At 40.1% G+C, this 19,798-nt stretch overlaps 1 protein-coding gene across 1 annotated transcript in view; it reads left to right on the forward strand.

Annotated features, from left to right (window-relative positions):
• Positions 1–19,798, forward strand: part of LOC131475172 (aryl hydrocarbon receptor-like) — a 35,445-nt gene that overhangs the window by 15,533 nt on the left and 114 nt on the right. The window contains 8 exon segments of the mRNA XM_058653082.1: positions 4,138–4,259; positions 5,606–5,695; positions 6,201–6,518; positions 6,610–6,812; positions 6,917–7,026; positions 7,410–7,551; positions 8,318–9,941; positions 19,649–19,761. Coding sequence (XP_058509065.1) covers positions 4,138–4,259; positions 5,606–5,695; positions 6,201–6,518; positions 6,610–6,812; positions 6,917–7,026; positions 7,410–7,551; positions 8,318–9,941; positions 19,649–19,761 — 2,722 coding nt within the window.

A 19,798-nucleotide genomic window follows, 5' to 3' on the forward strand; every position in this document is an offset into this window, starting at 1 on the left:
AATAGAAAATTGTAACATTTCTGCCTCCAAGTCATTTAAAATGACTTTGAAAGTGTCCAAATAAGTTCCAGATCATTTTATAGATTGTTCCACTTTCCTGACTTCAATATAGACCTTTGCTACCAACCGTAAGAATAAGTCCTGGGCCTGAAGACTTATAACTCTGTGTACTTTTTGAAAGATGTTGTCTTGATAAGGTGGAAGCAGAACCAAGATGGGCCCTAAAAAATTAGAACATGCTGGTGTTGTTGATCATCAGTCAGATTGTCCAACACTAGCATACAAGAAACTATGATGTATCAGTGGATTAAAGGGTGTAATGAACCTCAAAATCCAGTATCCAGAGCATGTAAGCTTTGAGAGGATGTGTGTGTATGTGTATATATATATATATATATACACACACATCCTCTCATGTGGTGTCTGTGATGATGTGATCAATATCACATCACCACAGTCCAGCACAGACATAAATGTTGCACAACATGAACATGAACCAGTAACAGATCTTTGCTGCAGATATCATAGAGGAAACTCTACTCCTGGATCAGGTTTTGGTGTAAAAGGACATAAAAATGTGTGAAAGGCAAATGTTGGTGCAAATAACAAAGAAAAAGCTTGTTAACATTCACTGGCTGCACTAGTTCTTCTTATGAGGTGTAAGACAAACCTCTGGTTTTCATCCAACGCTTTGAATTTTCCCTCTTTGTCTTGGACATGACACTCTGGCCTCATCACCGCAAGCTGGAAGGCTGTTTCTTTATGTGCCGTGGTGACAGAGACGAAACAGGCACATTAATCAAAAGGGCTGATTGACAGGTGAACGGACAAACCAATGGTCTTAGTGATCCAGCTCATTGGATGTTTTCCACCCCGCAAGCGCCGCCCTTTCCTGAACATCTGCGTGAGAACAGAGATCTCTGTACAGGATCTACTGGAACTAAATGTTTTCAAATCAAGATAATATTCCCCTATGCATTGCTGGCATGCTTTATACTCAGTCTGAATATGGCAGGCGTCCAATCTGTGACAGCATTTCCTTTTTCCCTCTCCTTACTTTTCAGAGCACATGCAGATACTTTAAAGCTGCTCCAGTTTTACTTTTTTTATTATTATTATTGTTGTTTCTACGGCCATTCGCCATGCTAAAATACTACCCCTGCAAATAAATCCACTTGTATGTTCTCTGTCTTTTATCTCACTATTACACGCTGCTAGCAAGACCTTACAATAGTCAAACTTGATTGCGTGGCCCATCACGGCTCTCTGGATTTCACTTAATTATCCCACAGTGAAAAGACGCCAAAAAATCCCTTACAGCTTACCTCATTCCCTGTTGTTTGCCCGGAGTGATTCTTACATGAAAAGCAATTCATCAATCCTATAATTGCCTCTTTTCAGAAACGGGAAGCTGCAGTTCCATGGTAAAACTAGTGTCGGATTACACCGTGTCTTAAAAAAGATTTTTTGTAAATTAGGCCGCGGCCAACGATTCGATGAGACGGTTGATTCGTTTCTTGATTAATCGAGTTATTGTTTGGCTCATAAAATGCCAAATAATGTTAATTGGTGCTTCCTAAACCTTGATTTATGATGTTTTGTCCACAAAAGTAATAGTTTTTAATGTTTTTTTTGTCATACGGAGCAAAGAAACGATAATAAATCCCCAGTGGGTTGTACATTGACAGGTTTGGCCTCTAGAAATGATTGGTTATTATGCCATTGTTGAGCATTTTAAACAATAACAATCATAATCCTCTTCTTCTTCTTCCGGCTTCTACATTTAGGGGTCGCCACAGTGCCTCCATTAATTCATTATATCGACAATAAATAAAAAAATAAAACCAGAAATTCACAGATATCACCTTCAACCAGGCAACTTTAGACTGCCATCTGTCAAGCACATGATGCCCACTCATACTTGCCATGCTTTCTCATTTAGTTTCCTCAGATAAATAAGAACATAATTGACATTGTGTTTTATTGAAAAAGAGCTGAACCTCAGGAGAATGTTTACTGACTTTTTTGGGGTTATCGTCAACAAATTTGTCCTTCGCTTTCTTGATTTCTCGATTTGTTGATTGATTAATTGTTTGGACAGTAAATGTGCATCTGTGATACACAAACCTCAAGAGCAAAGAAATGGGAAATTATTGTTTTATTTATTTAATAAATCAGAATATCTGACGAATAACTCTCAAAGCTCAGACTTCCTACGGCTACTTCTGACCTACTTCCCAGGCTTGACTTCTCAGTCTTTAAGGCTTTTTTGTTTGTTTGTTTGTTTGTTACACACTGTCCGTCCAGGTATCATATTTTCTCTCTCTCAGAACTTGAATGAAATAACATCAACAAAGCCATGCTCAGGATTAGCGAGTGCAGCCATCCATCTCGGCCATTAGTTGGCCTTGTGTCGATCTAAATCATCGGATTGTAAACCAGTCCTCGGCACCGGTAGAACAACTCCACAGGCTTACATGTGGCCTTAGTGTCAGAGTAAGTGTTTCCTGGCCTTGGTGTTGACACACAGAAAAGAAAAAAAAGAAAAAAATCATGTCAATCCAGTCTTGATAATACCACAAACTTCCTCCTCCTTCCTGCTCTGTGTTTGATGTCAGTGGGAATCTTCCTTCACGGCCTCCCACAAACTCACAAGAATGTGTCTCTAGCCTCTGGTCAAGCTCTGTCCGGGTATCATGACACATCCATGATGCCTCCCCTCTCCTCCTCCTCCTCCTCCTCCTCCTGCAGCAGCAGCAGCAGCAGCAGCAGCATGGAGGACTGCCTGTGTAAGCACACGAGCAACTGTGCCACAAACTGTTAACAATGGAAAAAGACGGGGAGGGAGAATAGAGCGCTCACCGCTGGGGAAGAAAACTCGAATCAAAACAAACAGGCAGCCACAGAGAGGCCCACTCACTCACGCGATCTCTGAATAGAGTGAAAAAAAAGAAAAAGAGAAAGAAAAACGGGGGAAAAAAACAACCCATGAGGGATGTATTGGATTATCCAGATTTTTTAACTTGACGTAGCTCGGCCTGCGTTGGCCAGCATGTTTGGCTGAAGTGGGAATAGCTAATCATGATGAGTGTGTGTGTGGGATTTTTATTTAATTGGTGCTTGCCTGATATCTGAGGCTGCACATGCAGACTCGGTGCGAGTGTCAGTCCGTGCACGTCGGGGTGTTTATGTAAACGCTGTGTGAGTTCTCTCCGACGGGGGTGTGGAGTGTCTTATGTGTCTGTGCTGGAGAGGAGAGTTCGGGTGGGGGGGCCCCCTTCCCTTCCCTTCTTTAAGGAGTTGCGTGACAGGACTGCACTGACGTGTTGGGAGAGGCCATATCCTGGGATTTTCCTGTAGTGGCCTTTCAGATAAGGGAAGCACTCTTGTTGGCTACTGCTTACAAAAACCCTCCAGGGACAGATACAAGAGGACAGTGTGTGTGTGTGTGTGTGTGTTATTTCTGCGCATGCATTATGTGTGTGCGGATACGCAGACTGCCATATCGGTTTCCCAGCAATGAGAAAACCTGTCTTCTGGCAGTGCACCAACGACTGAGAGCTGGCTTTGCTTTTTCTTCTGCGGATTTATGACCTATCATTAGAATATTTATAGATCCACACTGGGGCTGTTTTGATTTTTGGTAAAGTTCCAGTTCACTAGTCAATTACTAAAATAAATAATTATATAATAATGAACTACTTTGAAATTAATTAAACTTTAAACTTTTAAATTAAATTTTTTTCTGATTTTTAAATATAAATATTTTCTTGTTTTTTTTTTGTTTTTGTTTACTTCACATAACAAAGAAATTATTAAAACTGAATCATTTTGAGACATTTGAGAAACATTGATCCACATTTTTCAATATTTTATGGACCAAGCGATTAATTGAGAAGATAATCGATTATGAAAATAACCAGGGCTGCAACTAACGATTACTTTAATCGATATCTTTGAGTCTGGTTCCTCTCCAGTGACGCCTATAGTGCTTGCTCATTTTGTGAATTGATGTACGGTGCCTAATCGGTTATGATATGTTTATTTTACCACACTGTCATTTATACAAGCATCGATTGTTGAGAGAAATTATACTGATATCCTCTTTGCCTTTTGTTTTTGTCTCCTCTTTTACAGCGACCACGAAGAGCGGCAACGGTTCGTTGTTCCCCGCACTGAAAGGGTTAAACGGACAGAATGGACAGAATGGAAACAGCGCGGACGCCACAAGCTTCTCTGAGGGGGACCTCCTCCTCCAGGTACGAGACGGGAAAACTAAAATGTGATTTTGAATGTATGTAAAAGGCTTGGCAAAAAACTCCCTTTGTAGAACCAAAAAAGCCACCTTTAAACCACCCTGAAACAGTCGGAGGTGACGTTCCTCTCACGGTGTAATTCATCACTCCCCTGCCCCCGAGGCCCGGCAGGTGCACAAATGCACAGTCAAACTTTGTTTATTTGCGCATTAGTCATGTTGTATACAGGTAATCCAGGTCTGTCCACGGAGGAGGAAGTTATGACAGGTGACACTGCTCGTCTTGGTGCCGGGTGCCAAAGCCCTGGCCATGCTCGGTGGCTTTTAACAAAACCTCTGCTTGTCAAATGCCGTCATGTGCCTTGTTTATTTGCGCTCACCTGTCACGTATGTTTTCACACCTTGCTCTGCGCAGTGATCACAACGGGCACTGATTGTGTCGCACAAAGGGCTCTTTGAGGAGCTACAGCTGGGCCATGTGACTCACCGACTGTCATCCCAAAACTGACATAGTTTTTTTTTTTAATACATAAATCATATTTAATTTGTTGCTTACACTTAAAACTCATCCACACACACTATAAAATGTCGTTAAAAGTTGCTTTTACTGATCAATTATGTGCCCTTATAGACAAAATATAACTGATTCATTGAAATCATGAAAATGAAAATACTCAGTTTAATCTTAAATATTAAAAACGGCGCCTTTTTTTTAAATGTATTTTTGAATTAGATTTTTACATTTTCATTATTTATTTTTTTTTAATTAATTTAATTTTATCTAAATTTGTTATTCTTTATTTTTTTATTCATTTATTACCAGAAACAAGCTTGTTTTTCCAGTAGCTTCCTTGAAATGTGAGCACAAAACCAGTGTTTTACTCTGGAAACTTTATGAATGTATTTATTTTAATTTTTTTATTTATTTTACTTGGGGAAAAATAACTTTTTAGATAAATTATTTTCTCAGTGTACAGAGTGGACGTTACAGCTCGACAACACATTCCAAAGTCATTGTTCCTCCATTTTCTTCTGGAAAAAAAAGACAATACAAAGGCGACCACATCTACAAACTACTATAACTCTCCCAGAACAGACACACACAACCATACAATAATACCTATAAACTAACTAACATGAAGAATAACGTAAAGACTATGTGCCTGCATATATAAATCTATAAGCAAAAACATGAATAAAATAAATATTTAAATAAATAAAACAATGAGTGAGCAATAAACTGACGCCATATTGTAATACAATTATTAATTGTAATTATATAATTTAATGAGATGTGTGTGTTTGCTAACTAACTAACTAACTGACTGACTGTATGTTTCCCCCATGCAGGCATTGAACGGGTTTGTGATTGTGGTCACGTCAGATGGTTTGGTGTTTTATTCCTCGTCCACAATCAAGGATTACCTGGGCTTCCATCAGGTGAGCTGCTGCTGCTTCTTCTTCTTCTTCTGTTTCTCTAAGTGCTTTTATATAACATTACAGATTACAGATTACACAATATGTATGTACAGTTGACTGTGGTGAATTTCCGTTACTGGGATAATCAGGGATGGCTAAAATCATGAATATTTCACCAACATACAGTCCCAGTGAGGTCCACAAGGGGGAGCCTGCATCTCTCTAGTCGTTCCAGGACCTCACGATGTACACATTAATCTTAATGTTGATTATTATTTTTCTCTTGAAAAATACAAATATCCTTCGTGACTTCATTTTGTAACGTTTTTGCGTGTGATTTTTGTCAGGAAGTTCTCTGATTTCTTCTGCGCTAGCTAGAACCTTGGTTTTAACTTATTCGTATGTTGGGTTGGGAAAAGTATGCACATTTCTTTGGTCCCACAGCCCCATACTTTGAGAACCGTGTAGTGTTTGTGAGCTCCTCGCATTGTGGCTGATGTCTTGTTGTCCCCTCTCCTGCCAACAGTCAGATGTTGTTCACCAGAGTGTGTATGATCTCATTCACACCGACGACCGGGACTTGTTTAGAGAGCAGCTGCACTTCGCCATGAAGCCCCCGCAAGCCTGTGTTGGTGGAAATGGTGAGTTTGAAATTTAAAACGTGACTTTCATCCTGCACAGGCGTCATTTTGACTTTTTTTTTTTGTCTGTGCTCTCAGTCCTGAGCGCTGCTAACACAGTGATGTACAGCCCCGAACAGCTCCCCCCGGAAAACTCCTCGTTCCTGGAGCGCACCTTCGTCTGTCGCTTCCGCTGCCTCCTGGACAACTCTTCCGGCTTTCTGGTCAATACGGCGATATTTAAGTTGTCAATTTGTAGCCACGCTATACTGTTTTGATTACTTACCTCACGTTATATCTATCCCCCCGATCCAGGCATTGAAATTCCAGGGACGACTGAAGTACCTCCACGGCCAGAGTGTCTTGAGGGACAACCAGGTGTGCAACAAGCCTCAGCTGGCGCTGTTCACCCTCGCGATACCCGTCCAACCTCCGGCGATTGTGGAGATCAGAGCAAAGATGCTCCTCTTTCAAACCAAACACAAGCTGGACTTCACACCCACAGGCATTGACAGCAGGTGCCTCAGTCTCCCTTCACCACTTTTGCTTTATGTACTCGTATATTATTGCAGTAAAACTAACTTCATGTGCTGTCTTTTTGTCTTTGCTCGTCTCTCTACAGGGGCAAGGTCGTCCTGGGCTACTCGGAGCTGGAAATCTGTATGAAAGGCTCCGGCTACCAGTTCATTCATGCAGCAGACATGATGTACTGTGCCGACAAACACATGTGCAGTAGGTTTGAATTTAAACATATGAACGCAGTTTTGTTTTATCTGGAAATTGTCACTCGACAGGTAGACCAACATCAAAACAGTAAAAATGTATCTGGATACAAATGGAATAGAATAGAAAAGAAATACTTTATTCATCCCTAAGGGGAAATTCAATTGTTTTAACATAGCAGCAATACAATACAAAAGAAAACATACTCATACAAACATTTGTATGGGACAATATATGATCATTTCTGTCATTTCTAGTCATTTGTGGTTACAAGAACAAACAATAAACAACAACAGGAGAGGATGAAATAAATACATAAATAACGAGGTTCAGTGATGTTGTAACCAGTATTTACTCTCATTGTGTGTTTGTGTGGTTTATTTTTATTGCAGTGATAAAAACAGGAGAGACTGGACTGTGTGTTTTCCGGCTCCTGAGTAAGACCAACGAGTGGGTGTGGGTGAAGTCCAACGCCAGGCTGATCTACAAAGGAGGGAGACCTGAGTTTATCATCGCAAACCAGAGAGCTTTATCGTAAGTGCTTTATTGCTTGTTTTTTAGTCTCTTTATCATGATTAAACATGTAGATATGTGTCGATAAATGAAAGAGTTTTCTGTGTGTGTGTGTGTGTGAGTGTCAGTGTTAGCGCTGCAACTAGCGGTTACTTTCATAATCGATTGAGCCGCCCAGTTAAACGTAATGTCCTGTTTTGTCCACAGACCAAAATGATTCAGTTTGAAGGATTTCTTTGTTTATGTGGAGCAAGGAAACCAGAAAATATTCACATTTAAGAAGCTGAAAAATCAGAAAGCCTGTGAAAAAATAACATTCAGATTATCAAAGCAGTTCAAGTCAATAATCGAGTACTAGTTTATATTATATATATATATATACAGTATATACTTATATATATGTGTGTGTATATATATGTAAATATATATACTTATATATATGTGTTTGTATATATGTAAATATATATATATATGTGTATATATGTATATACATATATTTATAGATATATATTTATTCATATATATATATATATATATACATACACATATGTATATACACATGTATGATTAGACACCAAGCACATTCCCCAAAGATTTGGTAGGCAAATTTGCCCTTTGCTCAAAATTGACTGTATAATGTGATTCGGTCCCCGTATAGAGAGTTTGAGAAACACAGACTGGCTTTTACACTCAAATTCACACTCAGGACGGAGCTTAACATGCTATTAATTAGCTATGCTAAAGTAGTTGTTAATATCTCTAATGTGACTTCTTTGGTCTCTCCCAGCAAAGCGGAGGGTGAGGAATATCTGCGCCGGAGGCAGGCGGAGCCAGCCTTTGCCATCACCACAGGGGAAGCCGTCCTGTACACCACCACCGCCACTGTGGACGTCTCGCTGTATCAGTTCAACAAGAAATTCGACTGCGACATGGGCAAAGACGTGCCCCCCAACTCTCTGCTGGACTGCTTCATGAGACAGGACGAGTCGGCCTATACGCAGGCTCCCGCGTCGCCCTCACCTGTGGACCAGGTGTTCATGGAGAGCCACGCCCTGGTCAGCATTCCCAGCGACACGTGGCAGGACGCCGGGGCCATGAGCAGCACGGTTAACAGTGCCATCGTGAAGGAGGAGTCCAAACAGTCTGTGATGGCCGTCATTGACAACCTGGAGAAGATTGCCCAGAATGGCGACCTCCCCACGACGCTGCAGAACCTGGAGGTCAGCGACGAAGAGCTGGTGGAGTGGGAGAACGCTCTCAAGAGGTTGGGTCAGGAGGGCGATCAGCAGAACAGCATCAAGTCCGACCTGGACAGCATCCTCACCACCGACATATTCGACTACATCGATGACATCTTGTTCCAGGAGAACCCCAGACCCACCAACGGCCTGACGCCAGGGAGCAACAATCATCACGGCGCCTTCAGCCACGTTGCCGCTCATCTCTCCGAGGATCAGATGTTTAAGAAGCTGAGTCCCAATCATGCGTTCTCGCCAAAGAACGGCCTCTACGCTCACCAGCAGGACACCGCCATCATGGAGGCCGCTGTGATCTTCAACGGCGGCCAGAAGCTCTCGCACCAAAGTCACCTTCTCGCTCAGTCTGACGCCAAACTGCTGCCTCCTCAGGAGCTGCAGCTCCAGGACATTTTCAGCCCGTCGATAGAAATCCCAGAGCTTATTGTCCCTAATGTCTCAGGGGTGGATCCTCTGGCTCCTTTTCAGTCCCTCGGGCAGGCGTCCTTCGGCCACACGGAGCGTCCAGCAAACGGACCGATGCTGCAGAGCTCTGTGAAAACGCCAAACAATGTAGCACCTGGCGTCATGGACATTTTACCTCCCCTCATTCCTTGCAAAGACTTAAAATCCTCCCCGCCGCCAAATATTCCCGTGCACTATTCCGCACCTCACCTGCAAGGAAGCCCCGCCTTCGACGCGCACAAGGTTCAGCAGTGGCCACAGAGTCAGCAGCAGCAGAAGCTGCCGCACACTGGCGTCACGCACAACGGACACGCGCCGATGCCGGTGTGTAACGGACAAACGGCAGAGAGCCAAACATTCCCGCACACCGGCCTCTGGCAGAGCAGTGTCACCCGAGTGAAACACGGCCAGCAGGGGGAGCTGACGTGTGGCCAGGCAGCTTCGCACAGGGGCTGCATTTTCAGCCAGCACTTTTCCTCCGGCCCGGCGGCAGTGGGCGGCATGCTGGCCCTCGCCGGGTCCACCGCGCTGCGGGAGGCAGACGTGTCGCTGGGCCAGAGTCCCCTGCAAGGCTCTCGCTGCCTGCCGTGGGGCCGAGGCGAGCCAGCGGCAGGCGCGTCCGCCGCCAACCAGGAGAACGGCAACATCATGTCGGCCTCGGAGCGCGCACTTAACATTCACCATTACCAGGAAAACCTCCGGCAAATGCAGGTAAATAGAATTTTAATAATGATATCGCAGTGTACGTTTCTTCCATAGCTACAGTATATATTGGAAGTTGTTAACTTGCTTTATATTTATCAAACTTTTAACATTTTACACACGTCTCTTTATTGATTAAGGTCATTTTCTGCGTGTCAAGTGCTTTTTCAACATTCGCTGATGAGCCAAAAACTAAAATAGTTTCCATTTAGCAGAAATTGAATTTAAAATAATTTGGAATGCTCAATATTTTCAGCTCGATATTGGCTTTATCTCCTTGACTTCTGTGCTTGTGCCATCCTCAATTATTAATTTCTTCCTGCATATTAATTTGCACAATGAAAGAAATGTCTCCTGTGACATATTATTTCATTTAATCTAGTACAAGCACTCCCGATAAATAAGATATGAGCAAAAAAAAGGTCCAATATTTTGCATCCCTAACAATAATAATAAACCATAGAATTAGACTCTTTTATTGATATCATGGTTGTTGTTTTTTAAATAAAATGACTTTATTGATGATTTCCATCCCTAAAATAAGAGTGGATGCTGTAGAAAACACCGTCACACAAGTAGCATATTGACGGCTTCTTCTACGTCTACAAAAATCAAAAATGCTTCATCTTAAGACAAATGTATGCTTTTTCAATATCTGCCAGTAATCCCTGTACTAAACTTATAAGAAACTTTGATTTTATTCATCACAAACCTGATTTTCTTTTTTATTTATAACTCCCGTTTTCCTGTCATATCACTGTCGTGTCACTGTTTAAGGAAAAAGGAAGGAAGATGTAATTTCCTGTCACTGTTGTGTATCCACTCCTCTCCTCTCCTCCTCCTCCTCACGACGTCGCCCTGTACCTGGCCGAGTAGAGTCTCCGCCCCCCGCCGCCGCCGAGGCACTTCACGTTTGCCTGCATCAGTGCTTCTTTTTCTAAAATTCTTTCTCCTCCTCCTCATTCTTTACTCTGTCTGTTATTTTCACACATTTTGTTTTATATCATATTTACTCCATCCAGGCTGTAATGTTTTTTGTTTTTTTTTAAAAAAGCTGTTGTTCTGTCAGTTTCTAGTGAACATACACTATAATAGTTTTGTAATAATAATGAAGTATAAAGCCGCAAGTGCCTGTACTAAGAGGCTTGAGCCAGATAAATCCAAAGTAAATCCAAAGACATATTTTATATATAGATATATATATATATATATATTTATATATTCCAAATTTTAAAACCATAAAAATGTGGGGTTTTATATAAATTCTGTTTCGATATCAACATGAACACACAGCTTCTACCATTTTTTAACACTTGGTATATTTTCAATGAAATCCTTAAATGTGGCTGATCTAAGTTTGTAAGAAAAACAAAAACAAAGAAAAAAAATATCTGTGTATGCTATATTTGTTTCACTAGCAAATCTGTGCTGGCTCCTAATGTACAAACATGTGTTTATCTGAAGTGCAAATGACTGGGGGGAACAAACAAACAAACAAACAAACAAACACAAAAAGGAGCAAATGAGAAAATGTTGAATAGGAAAAAGGAGAGAAAAATTGAGCAGTACTATGTGTACTACTGACTTACTGTGAAACTAATGAGACAGGAAAAGGAAGCTGACTTTTTAGTGTCGACACGAGGGAGGGGCAGCCATCTTGAAATCCTGTGTCAGGAACTTTCGACGACAACTGGAACGCACCGTCACCCGGGGGGGTTCGATAACCATTTTTGGATTAAATTTTGTCCTCGTTTTAAGGGACCGCGCCCTCTAATGTCGCAAAATCACACCGCAATCGCAGATTTCACTCAAAATAACCGCAGAACAATGAGTACATATTTATTTAAAAGTACACGTTGAAGAAAGCTGCGTCCACATTCATGGGCGTCGTCCTCTTTACTGTCTGGTGCGTTCAGGAGCTTCACGTTTCGAGAGAGCGACAAAAAGAAGCTAACAATAGCAATAACGTTCATAACAACAGCAACACAAACCCTCATTTCCAAAGGTTCAAAGGTGGCAGTAGCATTCCCAGAGTGCACATAGGCCTTATTTTTGACTGCACAAGTAACGAGGGGTCCCACTTCCTGTTTTGGTGCCGCACTTCCGCTTCTGGTGTCCGTTTCCTTTCACGTATCGTATGTGGTGGGAACTCTCTCAAACCCACGGGTCACCAACCTTCTTCTTCTTCTTCGGAGAGCTACTCTATGTTTTTTCAACATTTATCGTCATTTCACACGGTATTCATAAGAATACGTTGAAGCGCAAGTACACAATGTAATGGCTAATCGCTGCTAATCGCTGTAAAAAAGCTAAGAACTAAAACCCTTGAATACTCAAAAAAAGTAAAGATACACAAGAACAGAAAAGACATACAGTAAAAACGGCTTGTTTCGCCTGAACATTTAGAAAATATTGACGTCCACAACTCACATTTCACAAAAAACATAATAAAAAATACTATTTAATTTTGTATTTTTTTGGCCTCTTACTGATTTGATTAACAACTAATTGGCAAATAATCATTTAGTGTTAAAAGGGGGCGGGACACCAGAGTTTGATTGGCTACAAATGTGGTCACCCCCGATCTAAACTATGGTTAACAAATGGAAATGGAAGGTCAAATCTGGGTCATATGAAGGAAAACTCTTGCGTGTGGGAGGTTTTTACCGACATTTCCTGCGTGGTTGGTTGATGATCTTCTTTAGATTTATTTTCAGCCATTAAGTCATATTTTCCTTGGAGGAGAAGACTATACGGTCCACATTCCCGACTTGCATTCCCATTCCATTCATGTTTTTTCCCGCTTCGACCAACTGTCCGTTATATCACCAAACGTTACCCTTTAGCAATACTAATCCGTCAAAGTCAAACTGTAGAAGTCACTCGTCTTCTATGGCTTTATCCTCCAATCCCAGCTGACATACGGCGAAAGTCACACCCTGGACAGATCGCCCGTCCATCACAGAGACAAACAGCCGTCCACTCTCAGTGTCCAATTTGCCCAAAATCCCCAAATATGCATGCACCCAGGTCTTCTTGAGCAAAGGTGAGAGTTCTAAACCACTACACCAAACGTCTAGCCACCAAACCGGAAGTGCTGCACAAAAGTAATGTTTCCCAAAGACTGGCTCTGGTGCCACAGATGGGTCGCGGGAGACTTTTTTTGGGTTCCCCACACAAAATTTGCAAAAACTTTGTAGGTAAGATGATAGAATATGTTTTAAATAACATAAAATAGCATAAGGTGAAGTTTTGACTCATTTAGCTAACATTTACCATTTAAAATTCACGCTAGGTTTTAGTCGCTATCATTGCAAGCTAATTTGCTTTCTGCCATGATTTTTTAATGTGTGTGACTGGGGGGGTCACGGTAATCTTTAAATTGTGGATAACCTAGGTTTTGCCAAATGTTGTGGTTGTTTTGTGCGACAAAAACAGCCTGGTCCAAGACCTCCGTTTGTATGTAAATACATACATTTGATACAATTGTCACGTAATTTTGCGAAGTGATAGCGATAATTTTACGACGGCCCTATTAAACATTTTTTAAAAAGTGCTGTTTACGTGAACATGTGATTGGCAACTGTAAAATAATTTTAATATACAGTGGTATATGCAGTACAGACGTTATAACCACATTATATACAGCATGACGTTAATATTTACAGTGTAAATAAAATTGTAGACATGTAAATAATATCGTTTTGTTCTAGAACATAGAAAATGTTCTAAATGAAATTGAGTTTGGATGTATGTGAACGGCCCTTTTTTATTATTATTATTGTTTTTATCGTAATTTACGTCATGTGAGGAATTTTTAATCACATATAACTCATGTGTAGTTCACCCTGTCATGTTTTGGAACTATAGAGGATGCAGCCCCTGAATTGTGACGCAGCAAAATGAAGAGAAAATGATTGCAAATCGGCTTCATTTAAAGTGAATATTAAAGCAGCTCTCAACCAAAAACTTCCTCATTTCTATTCCATATTGCTCCGCCCGTGTTTTGTTATCTTGCAAAGACATTTAGTCATATACAGTATTTGTTGTCGTGTCGTCTTTCTTGATAGGCAGCTGAGAAATATCTCTTCCTTCCTGTGTAAAAACAAAACAAAGGCAGTCTAATTAGAGATGCACTAAATGAGGCGTTGATAATAATAATAATAATAGTAATAATAATATCCTTTCTGTAAATTTAGTGAGATTATATATTTAAGTGCATTTCAAGGCTCTGAGGAGTTCCCTTAGTCAATTTTCCATGATAAAATATCCTTAACAAAGGGAAAACTTCAGTCATTTTTGAATTTTTTTTTAGAATTAGGGCCGCATGAAAAATGAATTTGAAAAATGAAATGAATTCTGAGATTAAAGTTAGAATTCAGGATTAAAATCAGAATTCAAGATTAAAGTCAGAATTCTGAGAAAACAGTCAGAATTCTAACATTCTGAGATTAAAGTCAGAATTCTAACATTCTGAGATTAAAGTCAGAATTCTAACATTCTGAGATTAAAGTCAGAATTCAAGATTGAAGTCAGAATTCTGAGAAAAAAGTCAGAATTCTAACATTCTGAGATTAAAGTCAGAATTCTGACATTCTGAGATTAAAGAATTCATGCTGATTTTTTTTTTGCTTTCTTTGCCTGAATACTCTTCCATAAATAACTGTTTTTCTTCCTGTTTTGGCTCCTTTTATTTTAAAGTGATGTATCTTCAGATGTACTAGGATGTATCCTCAGATGTACTAGGATGTATCTTCAGATGCACACTCGGATGTATCTTCAGATGCACACTCGGATGTACCCTCAGGTGTACACTATGGTGTGTACACTAGGATGTATCCTCAGATGTACACTAGGATGTATCTTCAGATGTACAATAGGACGTATCCTCTGTTGTCTCCTCAGTAGGAACATTAACATGGCAGCTTTACCTTCTTTCTGCCACATCGTTGAGTAATTTTACTTCACATTTTTAATCATGTTAAATGAAAGAAAACATTTTTTTTTAAAAACATCTTAGATACACGTAAATATCAACATATTTTCTCACTTCCTGGCTGCGATGATGATCGGACTGTGGAGGCTAAAACGAACTCACACGGGACTGCTTTTCGTGACCTTTGGACATTTCGGAGCCAAAATGATTTGTTCACTTCACGATGCTGTTGATTTTTTTATTTTTTTTTAAACTAACATGTGCCTCGAAGGCTGCCATTGTTTCCCTGTCTTTGTTTATACCAGAACTGCTCACTTCAGTGTAAGAATCTATTTAACCAGTTAGCCACCATATCTATATCATCATAAAAACAATGTATGTAAACGTATGTAATCAAACTCTTTTGTCTACTGTTAAAATGCCTTTCTTTTTATTTTTCATAAATACGCTGTATGTGTGCAATGATTTGCGTCTTTGGCTCGTTTTATTGTAACGACAGTGTTCAGATTAAACTGGAGATGGAATAATCTGATATTCAGATTATTTTTTTCCCCCATTCATATTACTGTCTACCTTTTGCAGCACATAGTCTGACTATGACATTCCACATTAAGACATATAGTATACATATTGTGATTAGTACTGGATTACATGTCATAATCTGATTATTTCTTAATATTATGGTATGACATTTTTGGGATTAGGTATTTTAGATAAGGCTGTTTGTGTGCTAGTGTCTTGCTACTGTTATTTTAATCAGATTATGATCAGAATATCACTGTGAACAGCAGTAAGACTCAGATTAAGATGTGAAGTATTCCGATTGTAAATCAATACATATGTATTCTGAGATTAATGTCAGAATTCTGTAGTTCTGAGATTAAAGTCAGAATTCATGCTGTTTTATTTTTACTTTCTTTCAAAAAAAAAATTACGGTCTACCTTTTTGCAGCACATAATCCGATTATGACACCCACCCAGCATTATAATCTTATTAACACATATACACATATTGTGACTAGTATTGGATTGGATGTCTTAATCTGGTTATTTCTTAATATTATGGTATGACTTTATTGGGCTTAAGTTTTTTAGAAAATGTTAGTGTCTTGCTACTGTACTTTTAGTCAGATTATTATCAGAATATCACTGTGTACGGCAGTAAAACTCAGATTAACGTGAATTATTCTGATTGTAAATCAATTTCCTGTATGTCTCAGTCAGATTACCGGAGTCGTAGTCAGATTATGACGTTTGAGATGTGAACTGGATTATTTTATGAAGTAATTTACATATAATCTGGATGTTAGTAATGACAGAAGTGAAGGAGGAGAATTAAAGGTGGGTTTCTCGGGATGACATGATGCTGAGTGTCCACTAGGGGGCTCACTTTCTCAACACAGGAATCACATAATTACAGATCAGAATGCTTTTTTTTTAAAGTGTTGATTGTTTTGGGTTTTTTTAAATTAGGACACAAACACAGATTATAGATATATGATTAATTTCCTGTTTTATCAAATGTGATTATTAATTCATACAAAGCTTTAAAATTAAGTTCACATTTCAAAAAAATATGTGGTTTGTGCATTAGAGTCTTAGTTATTGTACTGTCCAATAGTGTAGAGTTCACATGTTTCAAACTCAAGGCCCGGGGGCCACAACCAGCCCACAACACAACTGTTATTCGGGCCGTGAGATATTTTTGTTACGACTTTCCTGCTCCTCCTTTGACTCACTTATCAATGCCACACATGAAGTTAACTCACCTGTTAAAACCCAGTCCAACTTTATTTATAAAGCACGTTAAATACAACATCAGAGATAAATAAAATAAAGAAACAAACAACAGAACAGACAATAAAACACTACTGTAGAGAATATAAAAAAAAAAAATATAAGAACACAAACAAGTCGTACAATAAAAATGTCCGAGTCTGTGTTCGGCACATTGTGTCCACTCATTCTGTCTCTTCTCCTCCACTGACTCCACGCTGTCCTGCAGGAAGACTTTGACCGGGACAAAGACTCTGCAACCTCCTGTCCTTCTGTGGTCCACCTGAGCTCAGAGCATGAAAACCACATTCACAATCGGTGGTGGCGTCTGTCCCTCGAGACACTCGGCGTCCAAACAAACACAAGAGCCTTTCTTGTTGGGCACGTTCTCCTGGTGTGTGTGTGTATACTTGTGTTTGTTGACTCTTTAGGACCTTGTCAGGACCAATAGTCCTCATGGAGACCAAAACCTGGTCCTAGTGAGGCAGAACCTCATTTCTGAGGAACTGTGTGTATAGAACACCAATATATCTTTGTGAGGACATTTTGGCTGGTCCTGATGACTAGGTTTTAGGTTAAGGGTTAATGTTAGACACTTAGTTGAAAGGTAAGGGGTTATTGAAAATGCTGTGCAAGAATGTGTGTGTGAGAGGTACTTGTATTTGTTACCTTTTTAAGACCTTTTCTGGCGTAAACACTGACCTTTTCAGGAGCAGTATTCCTCATGGAGACCAAAACCTGGTCCTAGTGAAGCAGAAACTCATTTCAGAGAAACTGTGTGTGTGTGTATTCTTGTATGTATGGCTTTGTGAGGACCGATAGTCATGTAAACCATCTGAGTTTAGGACATTTTGGCTCATCCTCACATCTTTAAAATGTCTTTCTGGGGGGTTAAGACCTGGTTTTAGGGTTAGGGTTAGAATTGGTTTTGGGTGAGGGTAAAGGTTAGAGTTAGGCATTTAGTTGTGACAGTTAAGGTTAGGGTAAGGGGCCAGTGAATGCATTATGTCTATGATGGTCCTCACAATGTGAAAGGTCTTTATGGGCGTTAAGACCTGTTTTTAGGGTCAGGGTTAGTGTAAGGGGCTCAGTACAAGAATGAGTGTGTGTGAGAGAGAGAGTGAAAGGGGGCATGGCTTCTACAGTGGCAGCTGATGAGTCACACCTTAATAAAAGCTTGGATCTTCTACTCTCTCTCGCTGTGTGTTCTTATCTACAGATGTTTCTCCTTGTATATATAATGTGGTTGTAATAATCCTGGTCTTTTGTGTGTCTTGTGTCTTTTCTCTCCACTGAGCTAATAAAGTTGTGCTATTTTTGTCACAACAAAGGCAAAACCTAACACAGAGAGAAGTCTAAACCACTTCTGTGCCATGCATGTTTTATAATTGATTTAATATGTGTAAAGGTGACATTTTATACTGAAAGAAAATGGAACCGTGAGCTACTTCCTGTTGAAACAGGCTACTTCCTGTTGAAACAGGCTACTTCCTGTCACAAGAAAGTAAGGTAGTTTTAGGGGAAAATATTTAATTTCAGTAGTTGTTCTTGGAAAATAAGTACATGTTAGTTTCCGCAGAAGCAGGAAATGCCTGCAGATTCATAGAATAGATGAAGTTTCTGGTAAAGAGAGCAGAACAGTGACAGGACATTAGCATGGCGGCCATTTTATCTTGTTTTGTTTTAGCAGGAAAAAGCATCACAGGTGAAAGTGATCCCGTTAACGATGACGCGAGTCAGGACAGTGAATCTGAGGCTGAAGCTGAATTCATCACCTTTCATGTCAACACTCGAGGTAAAAATTCACCCTTTCACTTATTTATTTCATCAAGAAAATGTAAAAAAAGACAGTTAGCAGTGTGTTATATGTGTGTTGGCCTAGTTTTCTGTGTGTGTGGGGGGGGGTGGTCTTCAACACCCTGAGGGCCTGATCTGGTCACATGACTCAGTTTACACATGTCCATACTGTTCATGCACATTTAGATTTATCAGTATGTGTCAGCTGCTCATGTTGCTCATGTTACATACAAAGCATTTTTATTATATTAATAATAACAGTTTGTGTCAGTCCTGTGATTTCAAAATAAAACTAATTATGGTTCGATTAGAGGAATTTATATTTGTTATGTGTAATTTTTCACTTGTTACACAGACTTGTTGTGGGTCAAGCGGGTTCTCGACCCAGTTTGTTTTTTAAATAAAGCTTTATTTGAATAAGTATACATTACAATGCAAACTGAGCCAGAATGAAGAAGGTCAAGGCGACTGAGGAAAGAAAATAAAAGGTAAAAAAAATTCCTTTCCTTTTTTTTGCATTTTTTTAAACTACATTTCAGGAAAAAAAAACATCTTTGTCGGTCTCGCCTCAATATAGAGTTTAAGGCGAGACCAATAGTTATCAAAATAACGATTTAATCGTTTAAAATGATTGTATTTTTTATTTGTATGTGTATTATTTGCTCCGACTCTTTTGCATTTTGTGCTCCCAGAGTTTTTTGTTTGTGATTATGACCGTGGGCGGAGCTTAGGAAGCTGCCTGCTGATTGGCTACTGAGTTTTGTAGACCACAAGAAGACACAGGCGTGGAATCGCTGTTCATCTGGAACAAGTTTTTTCCCGCCGACATCCAATAAGTTACTTATAATAACTGTAAATGTAATAATTTAAATAATGAAAAATGTTTGTAAGGATCTAATGTTTGCCAGATTATCTTTTCCAGGCGGACAGTGACTCCACGCCTGTGTCTACTTCTGTTCCACTGAGCTGTAGCTCCAAAACTCTCTGGCCAATCAGCAGGCAGCGTCCTTAGCCCCGCCCATGGACAGAATTACCAACAAAAAAACACAAACATAAATATACACACAAAAATTGAAGTGTTTTCAGTTTATACTGAAAATCTGAGTCTGTTGTTGTTGTTTACTTGTTTATATTTGTTTCTCCCGCCACACCGCAGGTACGGCACCGCCTCCATTATTGAAGAGCTTGACCTCTGACCCACATTCAGCTCAGCCTGGAGCTGCGCTCTGATTGGACGGCGGCCTTGGCTCGGGAGGGCGCCCGCGTGGACGCGCCCGACCCGTGTTTCCAGGAGACTCTCACATGTGCCCGCGCACACTCGTACGCCCGGCCTGTGCTCCTTGAACGCGCGCGCGCA

This window comes from Solea solea, chromosome 2, assembly GCF_958295425.1.
Source record: "Solea solea chromosome 2, fSolSol10.1, whole genome shotgun sequence".
NCBI lineage: Eukaryota > Metazoa > Chordata > Actinopteri > Pleuronectiformes > Soleidae > Solea > Solea solea.